Source organism: Dromiciops gliroides, chromosome 4 (genome assembly GCF_019393635.1).
Source record: "Dromiciops gliroides isolate mDroGli1 chromosome 4, mDroGli1.pri, whole genome shotgun sequence".
NCBI lineage: Eukaryota > Metazoa > Chordata > Mammalia > Microbiotheria > Microbiotheriidae > Dromiciops > Dromiciops gliroides.
The window spans coordinates 100,685,760-100,706,903 of record NC_057864.1 but is presented as its reverse complement, the minus strand read 5'-3'; the positions used below and the strand labels follow the sequence as shown (position 1 = coordinate 100,706,903).

General features: G+C 44.1%; 1 protein-coding gene across 4 annotated transcripts in view; it reads left to right on the top strand.

Annotated features, from left to right (window-relative positions):
- The window catches only part of SYT2 (synaptotagmin 2), a 178,150-nt gene that overhangs the window by 133,660 nt on the left and 23,346 nt on the right, over positions 1 to 21,144 (top strand). For all 4 annotated transcript variants that reach the window (XM_044002357.1, XM_044002355.1, XM_044002356.1 and 1 more), the window contains 2 exons: positions 19,278 to 19,481; positions 20,579 to 20,745. In XM_044002357.1, the coding sequence (XP_043858292.1) occupies positions 19,295 to 19,481; positions 20,579 to 20,745 (354 nt within the window). In that variant the 5' untranslated portion in view covers positions 19,278 to 19,294. The remainder of the gene's footprint in view (positions 1 to 19,277; positions 19,482 to 20,578; positions 20,746 to 21,144) is intronic.

The following is a 21,144-nucleotide window of genomic DNA, read 5'->3' as shown; positions in this document are numbered from 1 at the left end:
TATGCACCAATAGAGGGGCAGCCATTTTCCTGATGATCCAAAGCCTAGTGTAATACTGTAAAAATCTCTTCCAACTGTTTGGGGAGGAGCGGGGAATCATACAGACACAGGATCATTTAATTTACTAGCAGTGTCACCTTGGACAAGTCATTGCCTTCTCTCTTTTCTTTTCTTTTCGTTTTGTTTTGTTTTGTTTTTGCAGGCAAAGGGGATTAAGTGACTTGCCCAGGGTCATGCCTTCTCTCTTGAATGAGGAGATCCATCTAAGATCCATTTCATGTCTCAAGCTTTTGCCCCTATGGATCATAACACACTAGTGAACATGGAGCCCTAGATAGGTTCTAGGGTTCTTCTAGTCCAACTCCATCGTTTTTACAAATGAGGAAACAAGTTCAGAGAAAGAGAAATGACTTGCCCCAGGCTACCTGGGAAGTTGAATGTCAGCGTCTGGCCTGGCAGTCAGCTTTCCTATCTCCCAAACTAATGCTTTGCTCACCAGACTGCTTAATTAAGTGCCTTTTCTCCCCCATCAGATTTACCTGCTTAATTTTGTTTGGCTCAGACTGAAACATTTTAAATGAGTCTGCTTTCACAGAATTACAGAATTTCGGAATTGAAAGGGATTTCATTGAATTCAATCTACACACACACACACACACACACACACACACTCATACACACATACACACATACAAACCCATCCCTGTTATAATACAGCAGTCAAGTGGTCACTTGACTTGAAGACCCCAGATGAAGGGGAGCCTTTCAGCAGCTGAGACCCCCTGCTCCACTCTGGGACAGTCCTAATTATCAGGAGGTTCTTCCATATAGCCAGTCTACACCTGCCTCTTTGCAGTCTCTACCACTGCTCTCGTTTCCTCTGCCTCTAGGGCCAAGTAGAACAAATCTAATTTCTCCTTCACATCCTCTACAGATACTTGGAGACAGTTATCACGTCCCTCCTGAGTCTTAACCATTCCTAGCCCCTTCAACTGATCTATATTTGATGGGGATTTCAAGCCTTGATTGCCCTACTTGATGCTCTCCAGACTATTAATGTCCTTCCTAAATGTAATGCCCAGAACTGAAGACCATCCCTGAGGCCACTCAGATCCACTGAGGAAGGCAACTGGGGCATGTGGAGGACAGAAGTGGGGCGAGGGGACTGTTTGGTAATTGTGGGCATGCTCCTCAACCCAGAGGGGTCTGAGAAGAACAGGAGGAGGGGGAGGGAAGGAAGGAATGAGGATTTATTAAACACCTACTGTGTGCCAGGAAGTATGCTAAGTATTTTACAAATATTATCTCAATAGATCTTTGCAACAACCCTGGGAGGTAGGTGCTATCTGCAGTCTCATTTTACAGTTGAGGAAACTGAGGCAGGTGGCAGAGGTTAACTGACTAGCTCATGGTCACACAGTTAATAAGTGAAGTTAGATTTGAACTGGTCTTCCTGATGCCACATTCAGTGAGCCACTTAACTGTCTCTAGGACACAGAGAGGAAAGAATTCAATTCAATTTATTTATTTACTTTTGGTGGGGCAATGAGGGTTAAGTGACTTGTCCAGGGTCACACAGCTAGTAAGTGTCAAGTGTCTGAGGCCAGATTTGAACTTAGGTCCTCCTGAGTCCAGGGCCAGTGCTTTATCCACTGCACTACCTGGCTGCCCCTCTTTATTTTTTTTAGAAGATTTTCTTTTTTTTTTCTTTTTAAAAAAATTTAATTTAATTTAAATTTTTGCAGGGCAGTGAGGGTTAAGTGACTTGTCCAGGGTCACACAGCTAGTAAGTGTCAAGTGTCTGAGGCTGGATTTGAACTCAAGTCCAGGACTGGTACTTTATCCACTGAAGAATTCAATTTAATTAAAAACATTTATTCCGAATTTACTATAGGATGAGATGGATAGAGAGTATCATCGAAACTATAAGCATGAGCTTGGACACTCTGGTCTTCCTGACGCTAGGCCCAGGGCTCTATCCTCTATACCACCTAGCTGCCTCTGCTAGAGGTTCCCCTCACTCAAGTGTCTTTTTTTTTTTTTTTGCGGGGCAATGGGGGTTAAGTGACTTGCCCAGGGTCACACTGCTAGTAAGTGTTAAGTGTCTGAAGTTGGATTTGAACTCAGGTTCTCCTGAATCCAGGGCCAGTGCTTTATCCACTTCGCCACCTAGCTGCGCCCCCACCTCAAGTCTCTTATACCAGTGCCTCCTGGAATCCTAGTGGGAATGGGGAAGATCATCTCATCCAGGCCTCTGCCTTTAGATTCAACCATCCTTCCAGCATACAAAAAAGGTCCAGTAATTCTTAAACTTCTCATGTTCTGAGATCCTGCCTCATTATAGCTCATTCCAGTAGAATAAGGGATTATAGCCTAAGTCCTAACACATCTTTAGCACCCCTGGAACTTATTATAAGAGCTTATGTTCGAAACACTACAGAGAAGGCAATTCCACCATCTTCCCTGGATTGCACGTTCTAATGCCTCTGTCTTAGCTCTGCCCCATGCCTGGAATGCTTACTCCTCTACCTCTGAGAGTCTCTGGCTTCCTTCAAGATCCAGCTCAAAAACAACCTCCTGCTAGAGGGCTTTGCCGGTATCTCCCTTCCCTTGAAGCCTTCCTCTCCTAGGGTTACCTTGTATCTCCTCTGTATGTGTACACATTGTCTCCCTGATTAGAATGTTAGCTCCTTGAGGGAAAAGGGTGTTTGAAGCTTTTTCTTGACATTTCAAGCATTTAGTGACCACGGTGCCATTAATGCTTGTTGATCAATTGCATACTTTTTTTTTTTAAATCAGAAAGTTCTTCCTGGAGTCTAACCTTAGTTCTCCTGTCTTATTAGCCCGTTTTCTGCTTTGGTTCATAATGATGGTGCTGCTAGTTCCAATTTATAACTAAACAGGAAGATACCCTCTGGGCAATTATCCGACTTTTGCTTGAAACTCTCCCCAAAATTGACTTCACAAATATAAGGGGAGGCAGGCATAGTTGGGCAAACCCTTGCCTGAAGGAGATCTGAGGGACTGGTAGACTTTGGGCTCAATATAGGTCACAGGTGCGGTAGTATGATCTTGTGTTGCTCTGGAAGATGCATAGCTTCCAGGAAGAGGGAGGGAATCATTGCCATGTAATCTGCCCTGTTCTAACCATGTTGGGAACATGGTGTTGAGTTATGAGCATTGCATTTGGAGAAGGCTATTGAAAGGCAGGAAAGAACCCACAAGAGGGTTATTGGGCTGAATGGCCATTGGTCAGGTATGGTGTCAAAAGGATTTGTTTTAGATAGGAATGATAGCATCATAAATGTAGTCAAGTTAACAAGCATTTATTAAGTGCTTACCATGTGCCCTCCTTGGGGGTAAAAGCTGTGTCTCTCTCCCTTTTTTTTTTTTGGCTTGTGTTTGTATTTCTAGTGCTTAGCACAGTGTCTGGTACATAGGGTTTAATAAATGTTTAATAAATGCGTCCTCTTCTTGCCTCCCTAGCTCTTTCTCTTACTCTCTCCCCGCTTCTCTCTTCTCTTTCCTCCTTTCTCTCTCCCCCTCTCCTTACTGCTCTTTTTTTCTCTCTCTCTCCCCACTCCTCTCTCTCCATTTCTCTTTCCCACCTACCCCCAACCTCTCTCTCCTTCTGTCTCTCTTTCTCTACCTCTCTCCATCTCTCCCTCCCTCCCTCTCCCATAACCGCAACATTGCTCCTCTGGTAGGTCACTGTATTGATCAGAGTTCTTTAAATAATTCCAAGTCATTCTTCTTTACAGTGTTATTGTATAAATTGTTCTCACTCTGCATCAGTTCATGCAAGTCTTTCCAGTTTTCTCTAAAGATGTTTCATTTCTGGGCTGTTCCTCTCTTCCTTCCCAAGTCTTCCCTGACATCTTCCCTATTCCTTTGGCTCAATTTCCTGGTCCCTGGGATCCACCTTCCCCAAGCCTTAGAAGATATCTGGATCCCTTAACATCCATAATGGAAAATCGTGATCAAGGATATTGGCTCATTCCTGGGTCCTTCTTTCCCTACTGCCCTCAGTGCTCTCTACCTGTCCATATTCACCACTGTCCCCTATGGCATGTCCCAGTAGCCACCAGATTCCTTGGTATCCCATAAGAGAAAATGAACTTTTACATCATGGCTATGGCTGAGTAGAAACCCAAGCTGGGAGTCCTCATTCCTAACCTATAACCCAGCAATATCTCAAGTCTGAGCCAAGCTGGGGCTTTTTGCTGGACCCTGGTTGGGCATAGCCAAGACTTCCTAGGACCCTGGAAGAGAGGCAAAAGGTAGTCACATTTCACCAGGACTACAGGTTAAGTTATGGGAGCCTTCCAATATGTCTCTCCAGAACTCATAGTGTCTAGAGGAACTGGGCCCTTGGGATACAAAGAGAGGAGAATCAGCATTTATATAGTACCTACTCTATAGCACTGTGCTAAGAACTTTACAAATATTATCTCCTTTGATTTTCACACTAGGAGGCAGCTAGGTGGCGCAGTGGATAGAGCACCGGCCCTGGATTCAGGAGGACCTGAGTTCAAATCCGGTCTCAGACACTTGACACTTACCAGCTGTGTGACCCTGGGCAAGTCACTTAATCTTCATTGCCCCCCCAAAACAAAAACAAAAACAAAAGTTGTCGTGATCTTCACACTAACCCTACAAAATAGATACCCATTTTACAATTGAGGAAACTGAGGCAAACAGAGGTTAAATGACTTGTCCAGGGTCACACAACTAGTAAAATGTCTGAGGTGGGATTTGAACTCATATCTTCTTGACTCTAGGTCCAGTGTTCTATCCACTGTGCCACCTAGTTATGAAGAGATCCAAGAAGGATGAGTCTAGCAAGAATCATGGAATTTCAAAATTGGAAGAGACTTGAGAGGTCATTTTATCCCAACCCATAGCTGGAATATGAATCTTACAACATTCCTGATAAGTGACCAGCCAGCCTCCATCTGAAGACCTCCTGTGATGGGGAACTCATGACTTGTCAAGGAAGCCTGCTTTACTTTGGGATAGATCTAATAGTTAGGATATTCAACTAAATCCTTCCTTTTGCAGCTTATTCTCACTGGGCCTCATAGCAGAGAGGTCAAAGGACATTGAGGCTGGAGGAAGTGGTAAATTGAGCTAATTATGTTGGCGCTATCCCCAACTGCTGGCCCAAATGGTCTCTGGATCACCCATTTAAAAAAATTGTCTGATGCACTTTTTTTTTTAAGTGAGGCAATTGGGGTTAAGTAACTTGCCCAGGGTCACACAGCTAGTAAGTGTCAAGTGTCAGGAGGCTGAACTCAGGTCCTCCTGAATACAGGACTGGTGCTCTACACACTGCACCACCTAACTGCCCCTCTGATGTACTTTTTAAAAAGTTTTATTGATCTCTTGTTTTCATATCACAGTTATTTCCAAATAAAGCCACCACTCCTTGTAACAAAGCAAGCGTTAAGGAAAAAAAACACTATATGACACAGCAACCACAATAACAGAATATCCCTAGTCCCCCACCTCTTCTTCAGGGCCAAGATTGGGCATTACAATTAGCCTTCAGCTACATCTGAATGTTCTTTTCATTTTCATTGTCGCAGCCACTGTGTATATAGTTCTCCTTCCTTCACTCTTCTTCCATTCTAGACAGTCTTCCATCTTCCTAGTAGTTGGAAGGGAGATATGGATTCCCCCTTGATCCCTCTTCTCTCCCCTTCTATGCACACTACTCCCCTGGCACCACTCCCTTCTTTCCTGTAGTAGACACAAGGAAACCACAGCCCCCTGGTCTAAGTGCAGCCAGGAAGAGCGGAAGGCACTTCAGACAGGCTGGACTCCTTAGCAGGACATTTTCATGCCTCCTTGCTTGTGTGATTTTGATGGAGTAGGAAGGAGCCTGGCTCCTTCTCAGGTTCATGTTTGGTTCTGGGAGTCTCAACTAGCCAGGACTCATTTATCATCCTCCAATACTTGACGAAGCTCTCTTCCTGGGGACAGTGACAGGGAACCCACAGGGCCTGGGCCAGAGGTGGGGAGAGAGGCAATAAAATCCTAATTGTTTGTCTCCTCTAGGGGTCAAGGTTCTTTCCTTAGCAGTGAGGAGTTCCAGTGTCTCCTCTTCCCTCACTATCACCAGCTAGAGATGAAAGAGACTTTGGGGTCACCCAGGTTAACCCTTTCATGAGACAGATGAGGAATGTGAGGGCCAGAGAGGGACGCATCTGGCTTGAAGTCATACAGTCAGTCAGTGGCCAAGCTATAGTTAGACACCAGGCATCCTGATTCCTAGCCCAATGCTCCTTTCACTATAGTCGGCTACCTCTCATCCTTGCCTTGAGGGTCCTACCTTCACAATGCCCCTTGCATCTATCCCCTTCTCTCCACTCACAACATCTACTATTATGAATGTAGCACCCAAACGCCACCCAAATCATATCTCAGAATCCACCAGTTAAGTGATGATGTTTTTGAATTTGGACTACAGGGAGTGTTTGGGGGAGATTTCTGAGATCGTATCTGAGTGTCTCATCTCCACACCAATGCAGGTGCTACATAGAGAAATCAGCCAATTGACAATCATTTATGAAGTGCCTACTTTATACCAGCTGCTGGCTAGACGATAATCAAGTGCCTGTTGTAATAGGAACCCTGAGGGTACAGTTATCAGAGATGCCCACTTAAAGACTGTTGTTGACCATATCTCTCTGGCCAGTTAGGACACTGGGATGGGGTAGGGGAGGAGTGGATGGGAGAAGGTGGCCTGGCAGAAGAAAAGCTTGGCAAATAGTACTTGGTTATGAGGCCATCAGAATTCAGTTCCCCATAAGGACACAACAACAGCAGAAGGTGACACTGTGTGGTTTTCTCTGAAGTTCAGATTCAGGAAGAAAGAGAGGTAGGGATACTTTCTCCAGCTTTTATGGAGGCTTGGAGTCCAAGAAACAAGTGGAGATCAAGTGATGGAGGCATAGATAAAAGCACTGGCCTTAGAATTGGAGGATCTGCGTCGACTTGTACAAGACATTTCTACTCTCTGAGCCTCAGTTTAGACTCCTGTAAACTAAAGGAATGGGAGCAGAACACTTTTAGTTTACCTTCTGGCTCTAAATCCTATGACCAGGCATTACTTGTTACCTTTCTTCAAGAAAGTGTAGAAAGGCTTCCGGCAGGAGAAGGAGGAGGAAATTAGAGGAAGAAATGAGAAGGATTACAGAAAGGGGACTTCACTCAGTTAGGGCAAAATCTGTACTGCTTGTGAGAGGGTGGCTCCACATACCTTCAGTTTTAAAATAAAAGTGCACTCAATTCTCCATTATCTACGATAATAGAAGGGAGAGGAGAGTGGATACCTTACAAAATAATGCAGAACTCTAAAAACTATTTACTGAGCATCCACTGTGCACATTGATAAAGTTATGATAATTAAAGCACTTAATTTGCATAGTGCTTTGCCCTATATAAAGGGCTTTTGAAGTAGACAGTGCAGGTATTATTGTCCTTTTTTACAGATGAGGAAACTGAGGCTCAGAGAAGTGACTTGCCCAAAATTGTTGCTTTTCAGACATGTCTAACTCTTTATGACCCCATTTGGGGTCTTCTTGGCAAAGATAGTAAAGTAGGTTGCCATTTCCTTCTCCAGTTCATCTTTTGCAAATGAAGAAACCGAGGCAAACAGGGGTAAGTGACTTGCCCAGTGTCACACAGCTAGTATGTCCCTGAGGCCAGATTTGAACTCAGGTCTTCCTGACTCCAGGCCCAGAGCTTTATCCACTGCACCATCTAGCTGCCTGCAGGTTACACAGATAGTTAAACATTGGAGCTGGTTTTGGTATACTTTCAATGGCATTGTTTCATTCAGACACACAGACACACACATACACACACACGCACACACACATTCATTGTCTCAGTCACCCATTCTATTCTTAGCCCCAAGTTCCTTCTGAATCAGACTTATGGAGGGTGACTAAGGACAGGGCTAGGTGAGCACCAGAAAGGAAACCTTAGCTTGGCATAGGTAATATTTATAGAGAACACTGTATTTGCAGGTAATTAAGATTAGAGGGTATTTTCTAAGGAGGCAAAGAGTCATGTTAGTTATTTAGAGCCCACAGCAGGACAGCCCCCAATTTAACCTGCAGCTTCCCCTCCTGTCATTTCCCCACTAGAAGTCTCCAGGTGCTTTTGGGGCAATGTGCTGTGATGGGAATAGCAGTGTCTAGGAGTAAGGAGACAAAGGTTTTAGCCCAAATTCTGCCACTAACTTGTTTGGGGAAGTCACTTCCATTCTCTGAGCTTCAGTTTCCCCACTAGTCCAATGTCTTTTTGTTATAGATGCTGAGGTACAGAAAGGGGAATTAATTTGTCCATAGTCACATAGATAATCCATGAAAGAACTGAGATTAGGACTCAGACTTTCTGATTCCTATTCCCTTACTGTTTTGCTAACCCATGCTATTTCTCCTCCTTTCATGTTGTTCAAGGTTAATCAAGTATATTTTATAAGATAACCCATTTGGTAAATGGTCAAATGATATAAACAGGAGAGAGAGAGAGAGAGAGAGAGAGAGAGAGAGAGAGAGATGCTCTAAATTATTATCAACAAGAGAAATGCAAATTAAACAAATTTGAGATACCATCTCACACCTAGCAGATTGACTAAAATGATAATGATAGTAAGGGAAAATGACAGATGGTGGAGGGAATATAGATAGATTCGGACACTAATACATTGTTGGTGGAACTGTGAACTGATTCAACCATTTTGGAGAACAATCTGGAATTATGCCCAAAGAACTAGCAATGCCATTATCAGGTCTGTTTTCCAATCAGAAAAAAGGAAAAGACCCTATATATTCTAAAATATTTATAGCAGCTTTCTTCGTGGTGTCAAAGAACTGGAAATTGAGGGGATTCCTGTCAGTTGGGGAATGGCTGAACAAATTGTGGTATATGATCACTATGGAATACTAACTACTGTGCTATAAGAAATGATGAGCTGGTTGATTTTAGAAAAACCTAGAAAGACTTGCATGAAATAATGAAGAATGAAATGAGCAGAACCAAGGGAATGTTTTATACAGTAACAGCAATATTGTTTGAAGAGTAAATGTGAATGACTAAGCTATTCTGAGTTATATGAAGATTCAAATCAACTACAAAGGACCTATGAAAGAAAATGCTATCTACCTCCAGGGAAAGAACTTATACTTGGAACTATGTGTTGTATAGTGCTCTCTCTGTCTCTGTCTCTCTCTGTGTCTCTTTCTCTCTGTGTGTCTCTCTGCCTGTCTCTGTCTCTCTCTCTCTCTGTCTCTCTCTCTTTCTCTCTGTTTCTCTCTCTGTCTCTCTTTATCTCTATCTCTACCTCAATCTCTATAGTTATATCTATATCTATAGTCAAATATTGGCCTTCTCTAATGCAGTACTGATAGGGAGGGAGCTTGGAATTCAAATGTAACAAAAAAGAATAAAATAAATATTCAAAACAACAAGAAGCACCTCCCCAGGGCCGTTATCAGATGCCCACCTGTCTTCTTCTTCTTCTTCTTCTTCTTCTTCTTCTTCTTCTTCTTCTTCTTCTGGTGAGGCAATTGGGGTTAAGTGACTTGCCCGGGGTCACACAGCTAGTAAGTGTTAAGTGTCTGAGGTCAGATTTGAACTCAAGTCCTCCTGACTCCAGGGCCGGTGCTCTATCCACTGAGCCACCTAGCTGCCCCTGAAGACTGTCTTCTAAGAGTAAGCACACACATTCCCTTACACTGAGGTTCTAGAGCTGGAAAGGTGCTTAGTTCCCTCCTCCTTTTTTACAAGTGAATGAAGGAAAAGGGAATTTATTCAGTAAATGTGCCCTGCTAAGCACTGCTAATTCAAAGACAAAAGGTAGAGACAGCACATATTGAGGAGGGTTGTTTTGGTTTAGGAAGTCCCAGGGGATGGTGAGTGGAGCGTAGGGGGATAGAACGATGTTCCCTTCTCTGTACCAATGGCAGTATTGAGTTGGCAATGGCTCTAGAATGGGTTGGGGGCCCAGGAGGGGAAGGTGGGTCCAGGGCCAGCAGGCAGAGCTGACTGGGAAGCATGGCTGGGGCTGGCTAGATCTGCATGCTTTCTTGTTTGTATGATTTTGATGGAGCAGGAAGGAGCCTGGCTCCTTCTCAGCTTCATGTTTGGTTCTGGGGGTCCCAGGTAGCCAGGACTCATTTATCATTCTCCAACACTTGACTAAGTTCTCTTCCCGGGAACAATGGCAGGAAACCCACAGAGCCTGGGATTCAGATGGGGGGAGAGAAAATAACATCCTGATGGTTTATCTCCTCTAGGGGTTAGCAGTAAGGAGGGATGGTGTCTCCCTCACTTCTTCTCCCAATGACCTGCTCTCTCACCTTACTAGCTAGAGCTGAAATGGATTATAGAGGTCACCCAGGTTCACCCTCTTATGTGATGGATGAGGAATGTTAGCTATAGTCAGAGCACATGCCTCCTGACTCCTGGCCCTCATCCTTGCCTCATTGATCCCCACTTCCCATTCTCCCTTGCACTCATCCCCTTCTCTCCATTCACATGGTGACCACCCTAGTTCACAGCACCTCAAATCTGGGCTATAGCGAAAAGCTTCCAAATGAGTTACCAGCTTCCAGTCTCTTCCCTCTCCGATCCATCCTTCACACAGCTGCCAAAAGAAACTTACTAAAGCTCTGCTACTCCCCTACTCGAGAAACATCATGGACTCCTTATTGCTTCTAGGATGAGATTCAATTTTTCAGCTTGGCATTTAAAATCCTTCATAATATGGCTTTAGACAGGGATGTGCTAACGAATGTTTAACAACAGTCTCTCCACCACACCCCTTCCTCCAAAGGTGCTCTTTTTCCACCACAGCCTTCTGAAGTAGGTGGTGCTAGTACAGATTTTATACATGAAACTGAGATTTTCTCTGAGAAGTGAAGTGATTTGTCTGAGGTCACCTAGCTAGTAAAATTGGGCATTTCCTGGGTCTCTGTCCCCAAATTCTGTACTCTTTCCATCACACTATGTGATGAGAACAATGCATCTGATTTCACTTTGGATACCTGAGCCAAACTGCTTGCCATTCCCACATAGCAATCAATAAGTCAATCAACAAACACCTGTTAAACTCCTGTAAATGTGCCCGTTTTAGTGCTAGGCCCCTGGGACACGAAGTCAAAAGTGAAACAGTCCCTGTCCTCAAACTGACTGTTGAGCCTGCAAGACAACTCCTAAATATTAAGATAGAGATAAAGTGATTTCAGAGGGAAAGAGAACAAACTTTTATTAAGTAACTCCCTTTTCCCGGGCACCACACTAAGTGCTTCACAAGGAACAACAATGTAATGTTGATGCTAATAAGATCTGAATTTTAGAGTGGAGGAGACTGAATCAGGCAGAGTTTAACTCACCCAGGATCCCACCGTTAGTGTTTGTGGTCTTATCTGAACCCAGGTTTTCTTGACTCTAGACCCAACACTATTCACTGCAACCACCTCATTGGCTCCATTGATGAGAAGGAACAAGAATTAGGAAAATTTTCAAAGAAAAGGCAGTAGTTTCTTTTTTTTTAGACAACATTTGTAGTCGGGTGGTTTTTTGGGTTTTTTTTTGGGTTTTGGGGTTTTTTTTTTTTAGTAAGGCAATTGGGGTTAAGTGACTTGCCCAGGGTCACACAGCTAGTAAGTGTTAAGTGTCCGAGGCTAGATTTGAACTCAGGTACTCCTGAATCCAGGGCCGGTGCTATATCCACTGCACCACCTAGCTGCCCCTGTAGTCGGGTTTTTAAAAAAATTTGAGTTCCAAATTCTATCCTTCCCTCCTTCCCCTACCTCCACAGATGGTAAGCAATCTGATTTAAGTTATGTGTGTACAATCATGTAAATCATTTCCATATTAGTTACTTTGTACAAGAAAGAGAGAGAGAGAGAGGAAGAAAGGAAGGAAAGAAGGAAGGAAGGAAGAAATAGTATGTTTCAGGATAAAGCACTGGCCCTGGATTCAGGAGGACCTGAGTTCAAATCTGGTCTCAGACACTGGACACTTACTAGCTGTGTGACCCTGGGCAAGTCACTTAACCCTCATTGCCCTGCTTTAAAAAAAAAAAGAAATAATATGTTTCAGTCTATATTCAGACAACATCAGTTCTTTCTCTGGATATGGATAGCATTTTTCATCATGAGTCTTTTGGGATTGTCTTGGAGCATTGGATTGTTGAGAATAACTAAGTCGAGAGGCAGCTAGGTGGCACAGTAGATAAAGCAGCCGCCTTGGATTCAGGAGTACCTGGGTTCAAATCCGACCTCAGACACTTGACACTTACTAGCTGTGTGACCCTGGGCAAGTCACTTAACCTCCATTGCCCGCAAAAAAAAAAAAAAAAGGAGAGAGAATAACTAAGTCAGGGCAGCTAGGTGGTGCAGTGGATAGAGCACTGGCCCTGGATTCAGGAGGACCAGAGTTCAAATGTGGACTCAGACACTTGACACATACTAGCTGTGTGACCCTGAGCAAGTCACTTAACCCTTATTGCCCCACAAAAAAAGAGAATAACTAAGTCATTCACAATTGATCATCATACAATATTGTTATTACTGTATATGATGTTTTCCTGATTCTGCTCACTTCACTTTGCATCAATTCGTATAAATCTTTCCACGTTTTTTTGAGAGCATCCAGTTTGTCATTTCTTATAGTGAAATAGTACCCCAACACAATCACATACCACAAATTGCTCGGCCATTCCTCGGTTGATGGGCATCCCCTCAATTTCCAACTCTTAGCCAAGGTACCAGTTTCAACTGGGCCTTAGAGGAAATTAAGGATTTTAAGCAGTGGAAGTAAAGAGGGAGTGAATTGCAGGAAAAGGGACAGCTATGTCCTTTGACTGCTCTATCTTGGCAAACTGTTCTTGCCACCAAATCATATCCCTCCTTCGAGCCTGGCTTGAGCTCCACCTCTTCAGGGAGGTTTCTTTGCTTGGCCTAGCTCTGATGTCTCTGTGACTGTCCCCTCGGCGCTTACAGAGCGGGTTAGCATGGCACTCATTTATATTCATTCCCCTTTCTGGCCCACATCCCTAGCACTGTCCCCATGAAGACCTTGTCCCCTCCTTGGTCCATCTGGGTGCTCAGGGCTCAGTGAATTCCTGAGATCTAGCATCCCTAACTCACTCTTAGACAATCCTGAAGCCACCTGGTCACTGTAGCCCCCACCCTTGTCCCACTTCCCCTACTGTGAATGACAAGGAAATACAAATAGGCAAATAAGACACTTCCCATTGCCTCAAAAATCAGAATTACTCAACATGGGACTCACAGGTCATCCCTACAGTTTCCCCATATCCTGGAAGCCAGTATCCCTCAAATAGCCATTTCACTTACTATGTGCAGAACAGTGGGGAAAGAAAAGCACATGATATGGCCCTTGCCCCCAGGGGGGGTACAGTCTAGTTTAGGAAATAAGACTTCCACACTTAAGTAAACAAGGGGGTCTAGGCTAAGTGTCAACAAGAGATTACAGACTATTAAAGCTGGAGGAGTTAAAAGAAGAGGGAATTGAATGTGGACTGAAATCGCTGGGGAGGGAATTTGGTACAGTGCAGAAAGAGGCCACCGGACCTAGAGATGGATGATCTGGGCTTAAATACTCCCTCTACTTAAAATTCTGGGCCTCAGTTTCCCCATCTGTAAAATGAGAATATTGTCTAGATGACCTTGAAGGTCCCTTCCAGCTCTCAATCCATGAGCCTGTGAAGTGAGACTTGTGCTCTGCCCTGAAGGATAAAAAAAAGGGGGTGGGGGCAGCTAGGTGGCGCAGTGGATAGAGCACCAGCCATGGAGTCAGGAGTACCTGAGTTCAAATCTGGCCTCAGAGACTTAACACTTACTAGCTGTGTGACCCTGGGCAAGTCACTTAACCCCAATTGCCTCACTAAAAAAAAAAAAAGGGGGTGAAGGGAGGGCAAGAAGGAGGGAACCCTTACAAACTGCTTTATGGTCTGGCTTTCTGGGGAGGTTGCCCTATCCTGTTCATTCATTCATTCATTCATTCATTCATTCATTCATTCATTCATTCATTCACTTATTCATTCATTTATCTATTTATTCACTTTTATTCATTCATTCATTTGTTTATTTATTCATCTATCTATCTATCTATCTATCTATCTATCTATCTATCTATCTATCTATCTATCTGTCTATTTATTGGTGAGGCAATTGGGGTTGTGACTTGCCCAGGGTCACACAGCTAGAAAGTGTCATGTGTCTGAGTCCTGATTTGAACTCAGGTCCTCCTGAATCCAGGGCCGGTGCTTTCTCCACTACATCACCTAGCTGCTCCTGCCCTATCCTGTTTAAAGGAGAAAGACAATAACCTTGAGAATGTCCAGAGTATTTATCAACCAATCTCCCCAAGAGATTGGTCTCAGGTTATCCCTACAGATAACAACAACAATGACAATAATAATAATAGCTACATTTTTATAATGCATTGAAGTTTACGCATTTCATCTAATTTTATCTTCACAACAACCCTGCAAGGTAGGTAGTGATTTCTTTTCTTTTCTTTTCTTTTCTTTTGTGTGTGTGTGTGTGTGTGTGTGTGTGTGTGTGTGTGTGTGTGTGTGTGAGGCAATTGGGGTTAAGTGACTTGTGCAGGGTCACACAGCTAGTAAGTGTTAAGTGTCTGAGGCCAGATTTGAACTCAGGTTCTCCTGAATCCAGGGCCAGTGCTCTATCCACTGCACCACCTAGCTGCCCCCTGGTAGGTAGTGTTTTTATGCCCATTTACAGATGAGGAGATTGTTTGGGATCAAATTTGAACTCAGATCTTCCTGACTTCAGGTCTAGCCTTCTATTTTCATATTTCCTGGCCATCTCAAAAGACAAGCCCTAATCTCCCTGTTAATGCCATTTGTTTTCAAAAGACATTTTTTTAGATTGTAAAGCACTTTGGGTAACTGTGGTGTGTGACTCAGAGGCCAGAAAAATCAGATTCTACATTTTTATTGGTCCCCACTTTCTTGAATCCCAACCCTGGTAACTGGGAAGTTGTACCTGTCTTCTAATTATAAATGTTTGCAGAAATGAATTGAACTGAAAATCTCCTGCTGCATCCTGGGGTGATTACCTTAGTCAATATTCTTCTGATTACCTTGTGTCAAAACAGAGACATTTTAGTGGGTCCAGAAGTTCACCCCTAAATTTCCTAGACCCGTGGCTGTGCAAATTGGCATTGAATCTTTTCCAAACCACACCCCCCTCCCAATTAGGCCCTTACCTGTCTTTCATCAAGAGCAGGCTCTATGAAAGTCTTCATTATTCCCTCATTATCTGGGCTGCTTTTGCCTCATGTTTCTTGTTAGAGATGGATTTAAAAGGGTGTTTCAGGCTCTGGGCTCTAGGAGGGCCATTGATCTCCTTCTTCTGCCTTATTAATGGTTCTATTTTCTCTCTTGGTGCCTGTATTTCTTACCCCTCCGGTAGATTTGTCAGAAACTCTTATCTCTTCTATGGGTTTGGGAATCAGTGACTCATTTTTTTGCTTTTATGGAGCCTGTTTTTAAGCCCCACCCTCTCTTTTTCTTCCTCTGAGCTTCTCTTAGAGGAACAGAGGACCTAGCATTGAGCCTTTTAGCCTCAATCAACAAACATTTATTAAACTCCTACTATATGTAAGGCATTGTTCTAGGTGCAGGGGATACATAGAAAAAAAAAAACCAGTCCCTGACTGCAAGGAGTTTCCATTCTGTCAGGGAAAACAACAAGTACATATGTAAACATGTTCAAAACAAATCCGAGGTGATTTGGTGTGTGTGAGCACATCCTCTGTGTAAAGGCTTCCTGTAAGAGCTGAGCTGAGCTGAGCTGAGCTGAGCAGCGGAGGGAGCTAGTGATGGATTCTGGGAGGCAGAAGGGAGGAGGAAATGTGTTAGGGTGAGGGACAGCACTTGTCATGCCCCCGAGAGGGAGGATGGAATAGAATGTGTGAGGAACAGCTAAAAGTGAATCGAATTAGTTTCTTGGGGCGCCCATCCAAGACACTTTGGCATGATTTTTTTAACTTTCTAGCTTTTATTGACAACTGAACCCCAATTAGAGCTCCTTGTCTCCTGTTCTTCCTAAGTCCCAGAGCCAGCTTGGTCCCCCGAGTTAAGAGGTCTCCCGCTCCCTAATGACCGACATGTCCTTGTTCCTCTCACCCTGTCGCCATCATCATTTTACAATGGAAAGAATGATGGATTTCAAGTTAGAGAAGCTTGATTCAAATCCTAAGTCTGCCTTCATTACTTATGTGACCTCAGATGAGCCACTTAACTCTCTGTGCCTGTTTCCTCAGTCTCCAAATTTTATAGTACAGAATTAGGCGATCCAAATATTCAATGAGCATACATATATACTTAGTATATGTATACAATATATACATATGCAATATGTATACCGTTATATACAGTCGGGGGTTGAACTGGATGACCTTTGATGTTCCCTGCAGTTCCGCACTTATGAACCTATCAACGTCTTGTTGCCCATTTCTAGGACCCACTTTCTTCATATGGATGCATACATATATATATATATATTCCCATATGTATGTGTATATACACACATCTTTATATACATATATGTATGATGTCACATGCATGTCTATATACACATGTGTGCATACACACATATGCAGTGAGGAGGTGCCGGGCTTGGAGTCCAGAAGACTCCTCTTCCTGAGTTCAAATCTGGCCTCAGTCACTTACTAGCTATGGGTGGCCCTGGGCAAGTCACTACCCTGTTTGCCTCAGTTTCCTCATCTGTAAAATGACCTGGTGAAGGAAATGGCAAACCACTCCAGCATCTTTACTAAGAAAACCCTAAATGGAATCATGGAGAATTAAATGGGACTGAACAACAAAACTATATTTATGTGTGTGTGTGTGTGTGTGTGTGTGTATACACACACATACATACATATATATAATTATATGCCTAAATTATACATATAAATTATATATATATATATATTTTTAATTAGAGTTCTTGCCTTACCATCACATGACACCCCATCTTGAATGGTTCAATTTTGGGGGAGGGGGAAGGAAAGGAGCTACCTGTATCTAGCATGGCATAGCTGGGCAGTGCTCTGTGGGGGACTCCTTGATATCAGCAGGTTAGTGATGGATCCTTTGGGATGTGACAGGAGGATCATCTCACCTGGCCCCCATCCCTTCAGAGGACTATTTTATCTCCTGCCGACCAGGATTCCTTCCCTCGCTACATATCTGCTCTATGTTCTACCTGTCCTTATTAAAAGAGGCACATTAGGGGGCGGCTAGGTGGCGAAGTGGATAGAGCACCGGCCCTGGATTCAGGAGCACTTGAGTTCAAATCTGGCCTCAGACACTTGACACTTACTAGCTGTGTGACCCTGGGCAAGTCACTTAACCCCCATTGCCCTGCAAAAAAATAAATAAATAAATAAATAAAGAAAGAAGAGGCACATCACATCTCTGAACTATGCCTGCTAATCCTTGTTTTAGTCACAGGGTTAGAGCTGGAAGGGATCGTGTAATCCAGCTTCTTGATTTAATACATTAGGATACTGAAGCCCAGAGAGGAACACACAATCCAGGGAATTTAAGACTCATAGTAGTGATGGGGATGCCTCTAGGAGGTACAGTGGATAGCCAGTTATAGCCCTAAAGAGAAGACATGAGAGTCAGTGCCTAATGTGAGGGACCCAGAATGGTAATGGAATTTCATCAAGCCACAATCTCACTACAGGGATTCTAGGGGGTAAGAATGTCTTCCGATCCTATAGCTATAATTACATAGTCAAGCAGGGAAGAGGGTGATGAACCCTGCCTCTAGGAAAAAGAAATACTACATTACCTTAGGCAATGAAAGTGTGTTAGACAACAACAATCCAGCATTTCACTTCTATGAAAACTACCTCAGGAGGGGGAGTTGGACCGGTAAATAGGAAGGCTACCCATAGAGGTGGACTTGGTTCTCTGGAAAAAGAAAGCATACAGTCACTCCAGGGAGCCATTGGGTAATGTGTTTTTCTAAATCGTGATCATTTCCCTGGCTTTAAACTACTACCACTATTTCCTATCAATAGTCTTGATGGACCGCTGGTTTACAATGGCAAACCACTCCAGTATCTTTGTCAAGGAAACTCCAAATGGAGTCACAGAGAGTTGGACATGGCTGAAAAACAACCAAACAACAGTCATAGTTAGGACCGAAGCCCTTTGCTCTGGGCACAGTGATTTCCAATATGGCATTGTTGTCTGACAATTGGTCCAGGACACATGGTTAAGCTTAATCCATTATTCGCATTTCCCCCCATCACTTTCTAGAGATTGGACAGTCAACAAAACAGATCCAGTCCTGATTTGTGGAGTTTGCTGATTTCCCCTAGGTGTAGATAATCACACTGAAGATTGAACGATTGGCAAGTAGGAGTTGGCTGTAGCACACCCCGGGGGCAAACACACTCCTGCTGCTCTCACCCTTAATGAGGCCGCATCTGGGGACCAGAAGACCTTTGCACGGCCCAAGTTAGAGCAGACCCTTCTATTTGCAGGTGGTAAAGGAGTGGTTCTGGAGGGTGATGGATGTCAGCTGCCCTGCCTGAGGGGAGAGGCAGGGATACAGCGTGACAAAAGCCAAGGAAGGAGAGAGTTTCAAGGTGAAAGGGATAAGCAACAGGGTTGTCTGTCCTCTCACACACAGGTTTATTGGGAGTATAAAAGCAAAGCATATATGTGAAAGTGCTTCGAGAAGCAGGAATTTCTGTACCGAGGGCGTGAGGAGAGAAGAGAAGGATGGTAGAAATAGCATGGGGCTTAGGGCAGCTAGGTGGCACAATGGATAAAGCACTGGCCCTGAATTTAGGAGGACTTGAGTTCAAATCTGGCCTCAAACACTTGACACTTGCTAGCTGTGTGACCCTGGGCAAGTCACTTAATCCTCATTGCCCTGAAAAACAAAACAAAACAAAACAAAACAGAAATAGCATGGAGCTTGAGATCAAAAGTCCTAGGTCTGAACCCTGGTTCAGGCACTTAATAGACTTCAGAGCCTTCATCTGGACAAAGGGGAACTTATCTAATGAGGATCACATGAGAATATGTCTGAAAGCACTTTGGAACCGTAAAGCACTCTAGGATTTGGATTGGTAGCTTTTACATCTGTTCTCTGCATCATAGTTGTTATTCTTCATTTGCACTTCCCTTTAAACCTGGACTGAGAGACTCATGAGAACCTTCTCTGTATTCCCAGCTACCAGCTGAGCCACCATGCGGAATATCTTCAAAAGGAACCAGGAGCCTATTGTGGCTCCTGCCTCCACCACGGCCACCGCGCCAGCTGCTCCAGCAGGGCCTCCGGACAACTCCACCGAGAGTGGGGGTGCGGGGCCACCTGGAGAGGACATGTTCACCAAGCTGAAAGATAAATTCTTTAACGAGATCCAGAAGATCCCCTGTGAGTATCTCCTGGGTTGGGGTGGGATGTTGGGAGGAGGTGTGACTATTGCATGGGGAGGGGGCATGCAGATGGAAGCTATGAGGTTGCTTGGGGGAACCATCAGGAATCTGTGGTGATGTCCACCATTGTCATCTGGGACATTAAAAAAAAAAAAGTTTGGACTTGACTCTGGTCTTTGATAAGAGCCACCACATTCCCTTTATAGGATTAATATGTGGGTTTCTGACAGATCTCTTCCCTTGGAATTGTGTCCCTAGGCAAAGTATTAAGGAATGCTTTTCCAGGTAGACTTCTGCTCATCCACTGGGGTTTGGGCCAAGGAAAGAGTAGGGACTTGGGTATCATTAAAAACAGTTCATGCAAATGAAATGCAAATCACTATGGAGGGTGGGCAAAGAGTAGAAAAATAATAGCCTTTGGGAGGAAGTAGTAGAGAGACTGTAAGTCAGATTTTTCCAGATGCTCCCAGTTTCAAACCAAGCTATACCAAACCTGTTTGAAGGAACTGAGATGGTTAGCCCAAGAAAAAAGGATTTAGAAGGAATATGATTGTGGTCTTTAAGTACGTCATGTGGAAAAGGGAGAAAACTAGTCTTGCTTGATCCTAGAGTAGAACTAGGAGAAGTGAGTAAAAGGTGCAGAGTAACAGATTTAGGCTTAATGTAGGTAAAACTTACTAACAATTAGAGCTATCTAAAATTCAAATGGGCTGTCTTGGGGCATAGTAGGCTCCCTCTTAGGATGAAGCGGTGGTTGGATGGAAGATTGAGGATTCTTGCTCACATATGGGTTGGACTGAATAAACTCTAAGGGCCCTCCCAGCCTTGAGAGTCTATGGTTCAGTGAAATATTCTTCCCTGTTGTCCCCATAAATCCTCACCTCCACCCCAAATCCTTTGTTAGATGGTCCATTCCAGTGTCTGGTCTGGGAAATGTGGTCGCTAGAAGCCTGCAGAGGAATGGAACTAGGGTTGGCTCTGTGGTCACAGCCCTGGCTGTAGGCAGGGCGCCATGCAGGGGGAAAGAAAGGTGCCCGCTCTGGGCATGGGGGCTCAGGGACCATCAGGCTATCACTGCGTGTTATGTATGTGCAGTACCTCCATGGGCACTGATCGCCATCACTGTGGTCGCTGGCCTCCTCCTCCTCACCTGCTGCTTCTGCATCTGCAAGAAGTGCTGCTGTAAGAAGAAAAAGAACAAGAAGGAGAAGGGCAAAGGCATGAAAAATGCCATGAACATGAAGGACATGAAAGGCGGCCAGGTACGGCAGTGGCATTGTTGTTGTTTGCCCAGGGCGTGATGGCATGACTTGCAGTGAACTGGATTTAAGTGAGGGAGGCTGTGCAACATCAACAGCACCATCTGGGTCCCGTGTCAAGATAGACATCAAGACGACTTGAGTAGGGGAAAGGGAAGGGGCATGGAGATGCCATCTTGTTCGTTGGGACAGGGCATCCTAGAAGCGTCTGGGATATTTTCTTGGAATCCTCCCTAGGGTTCCTTAAGAAGATACCTCATGGGGCAGCTAGGTGGTGCAGTGGATAAAACACCGGCCCTGGAGTCAGGAGGACCTGAATTCAAATCTGGCCTCAGACACTTGACACTTACTAGTTGTGTGACCCTGGGCAAGTCACTTAACCCCAATTGCCTCACTAAAAAA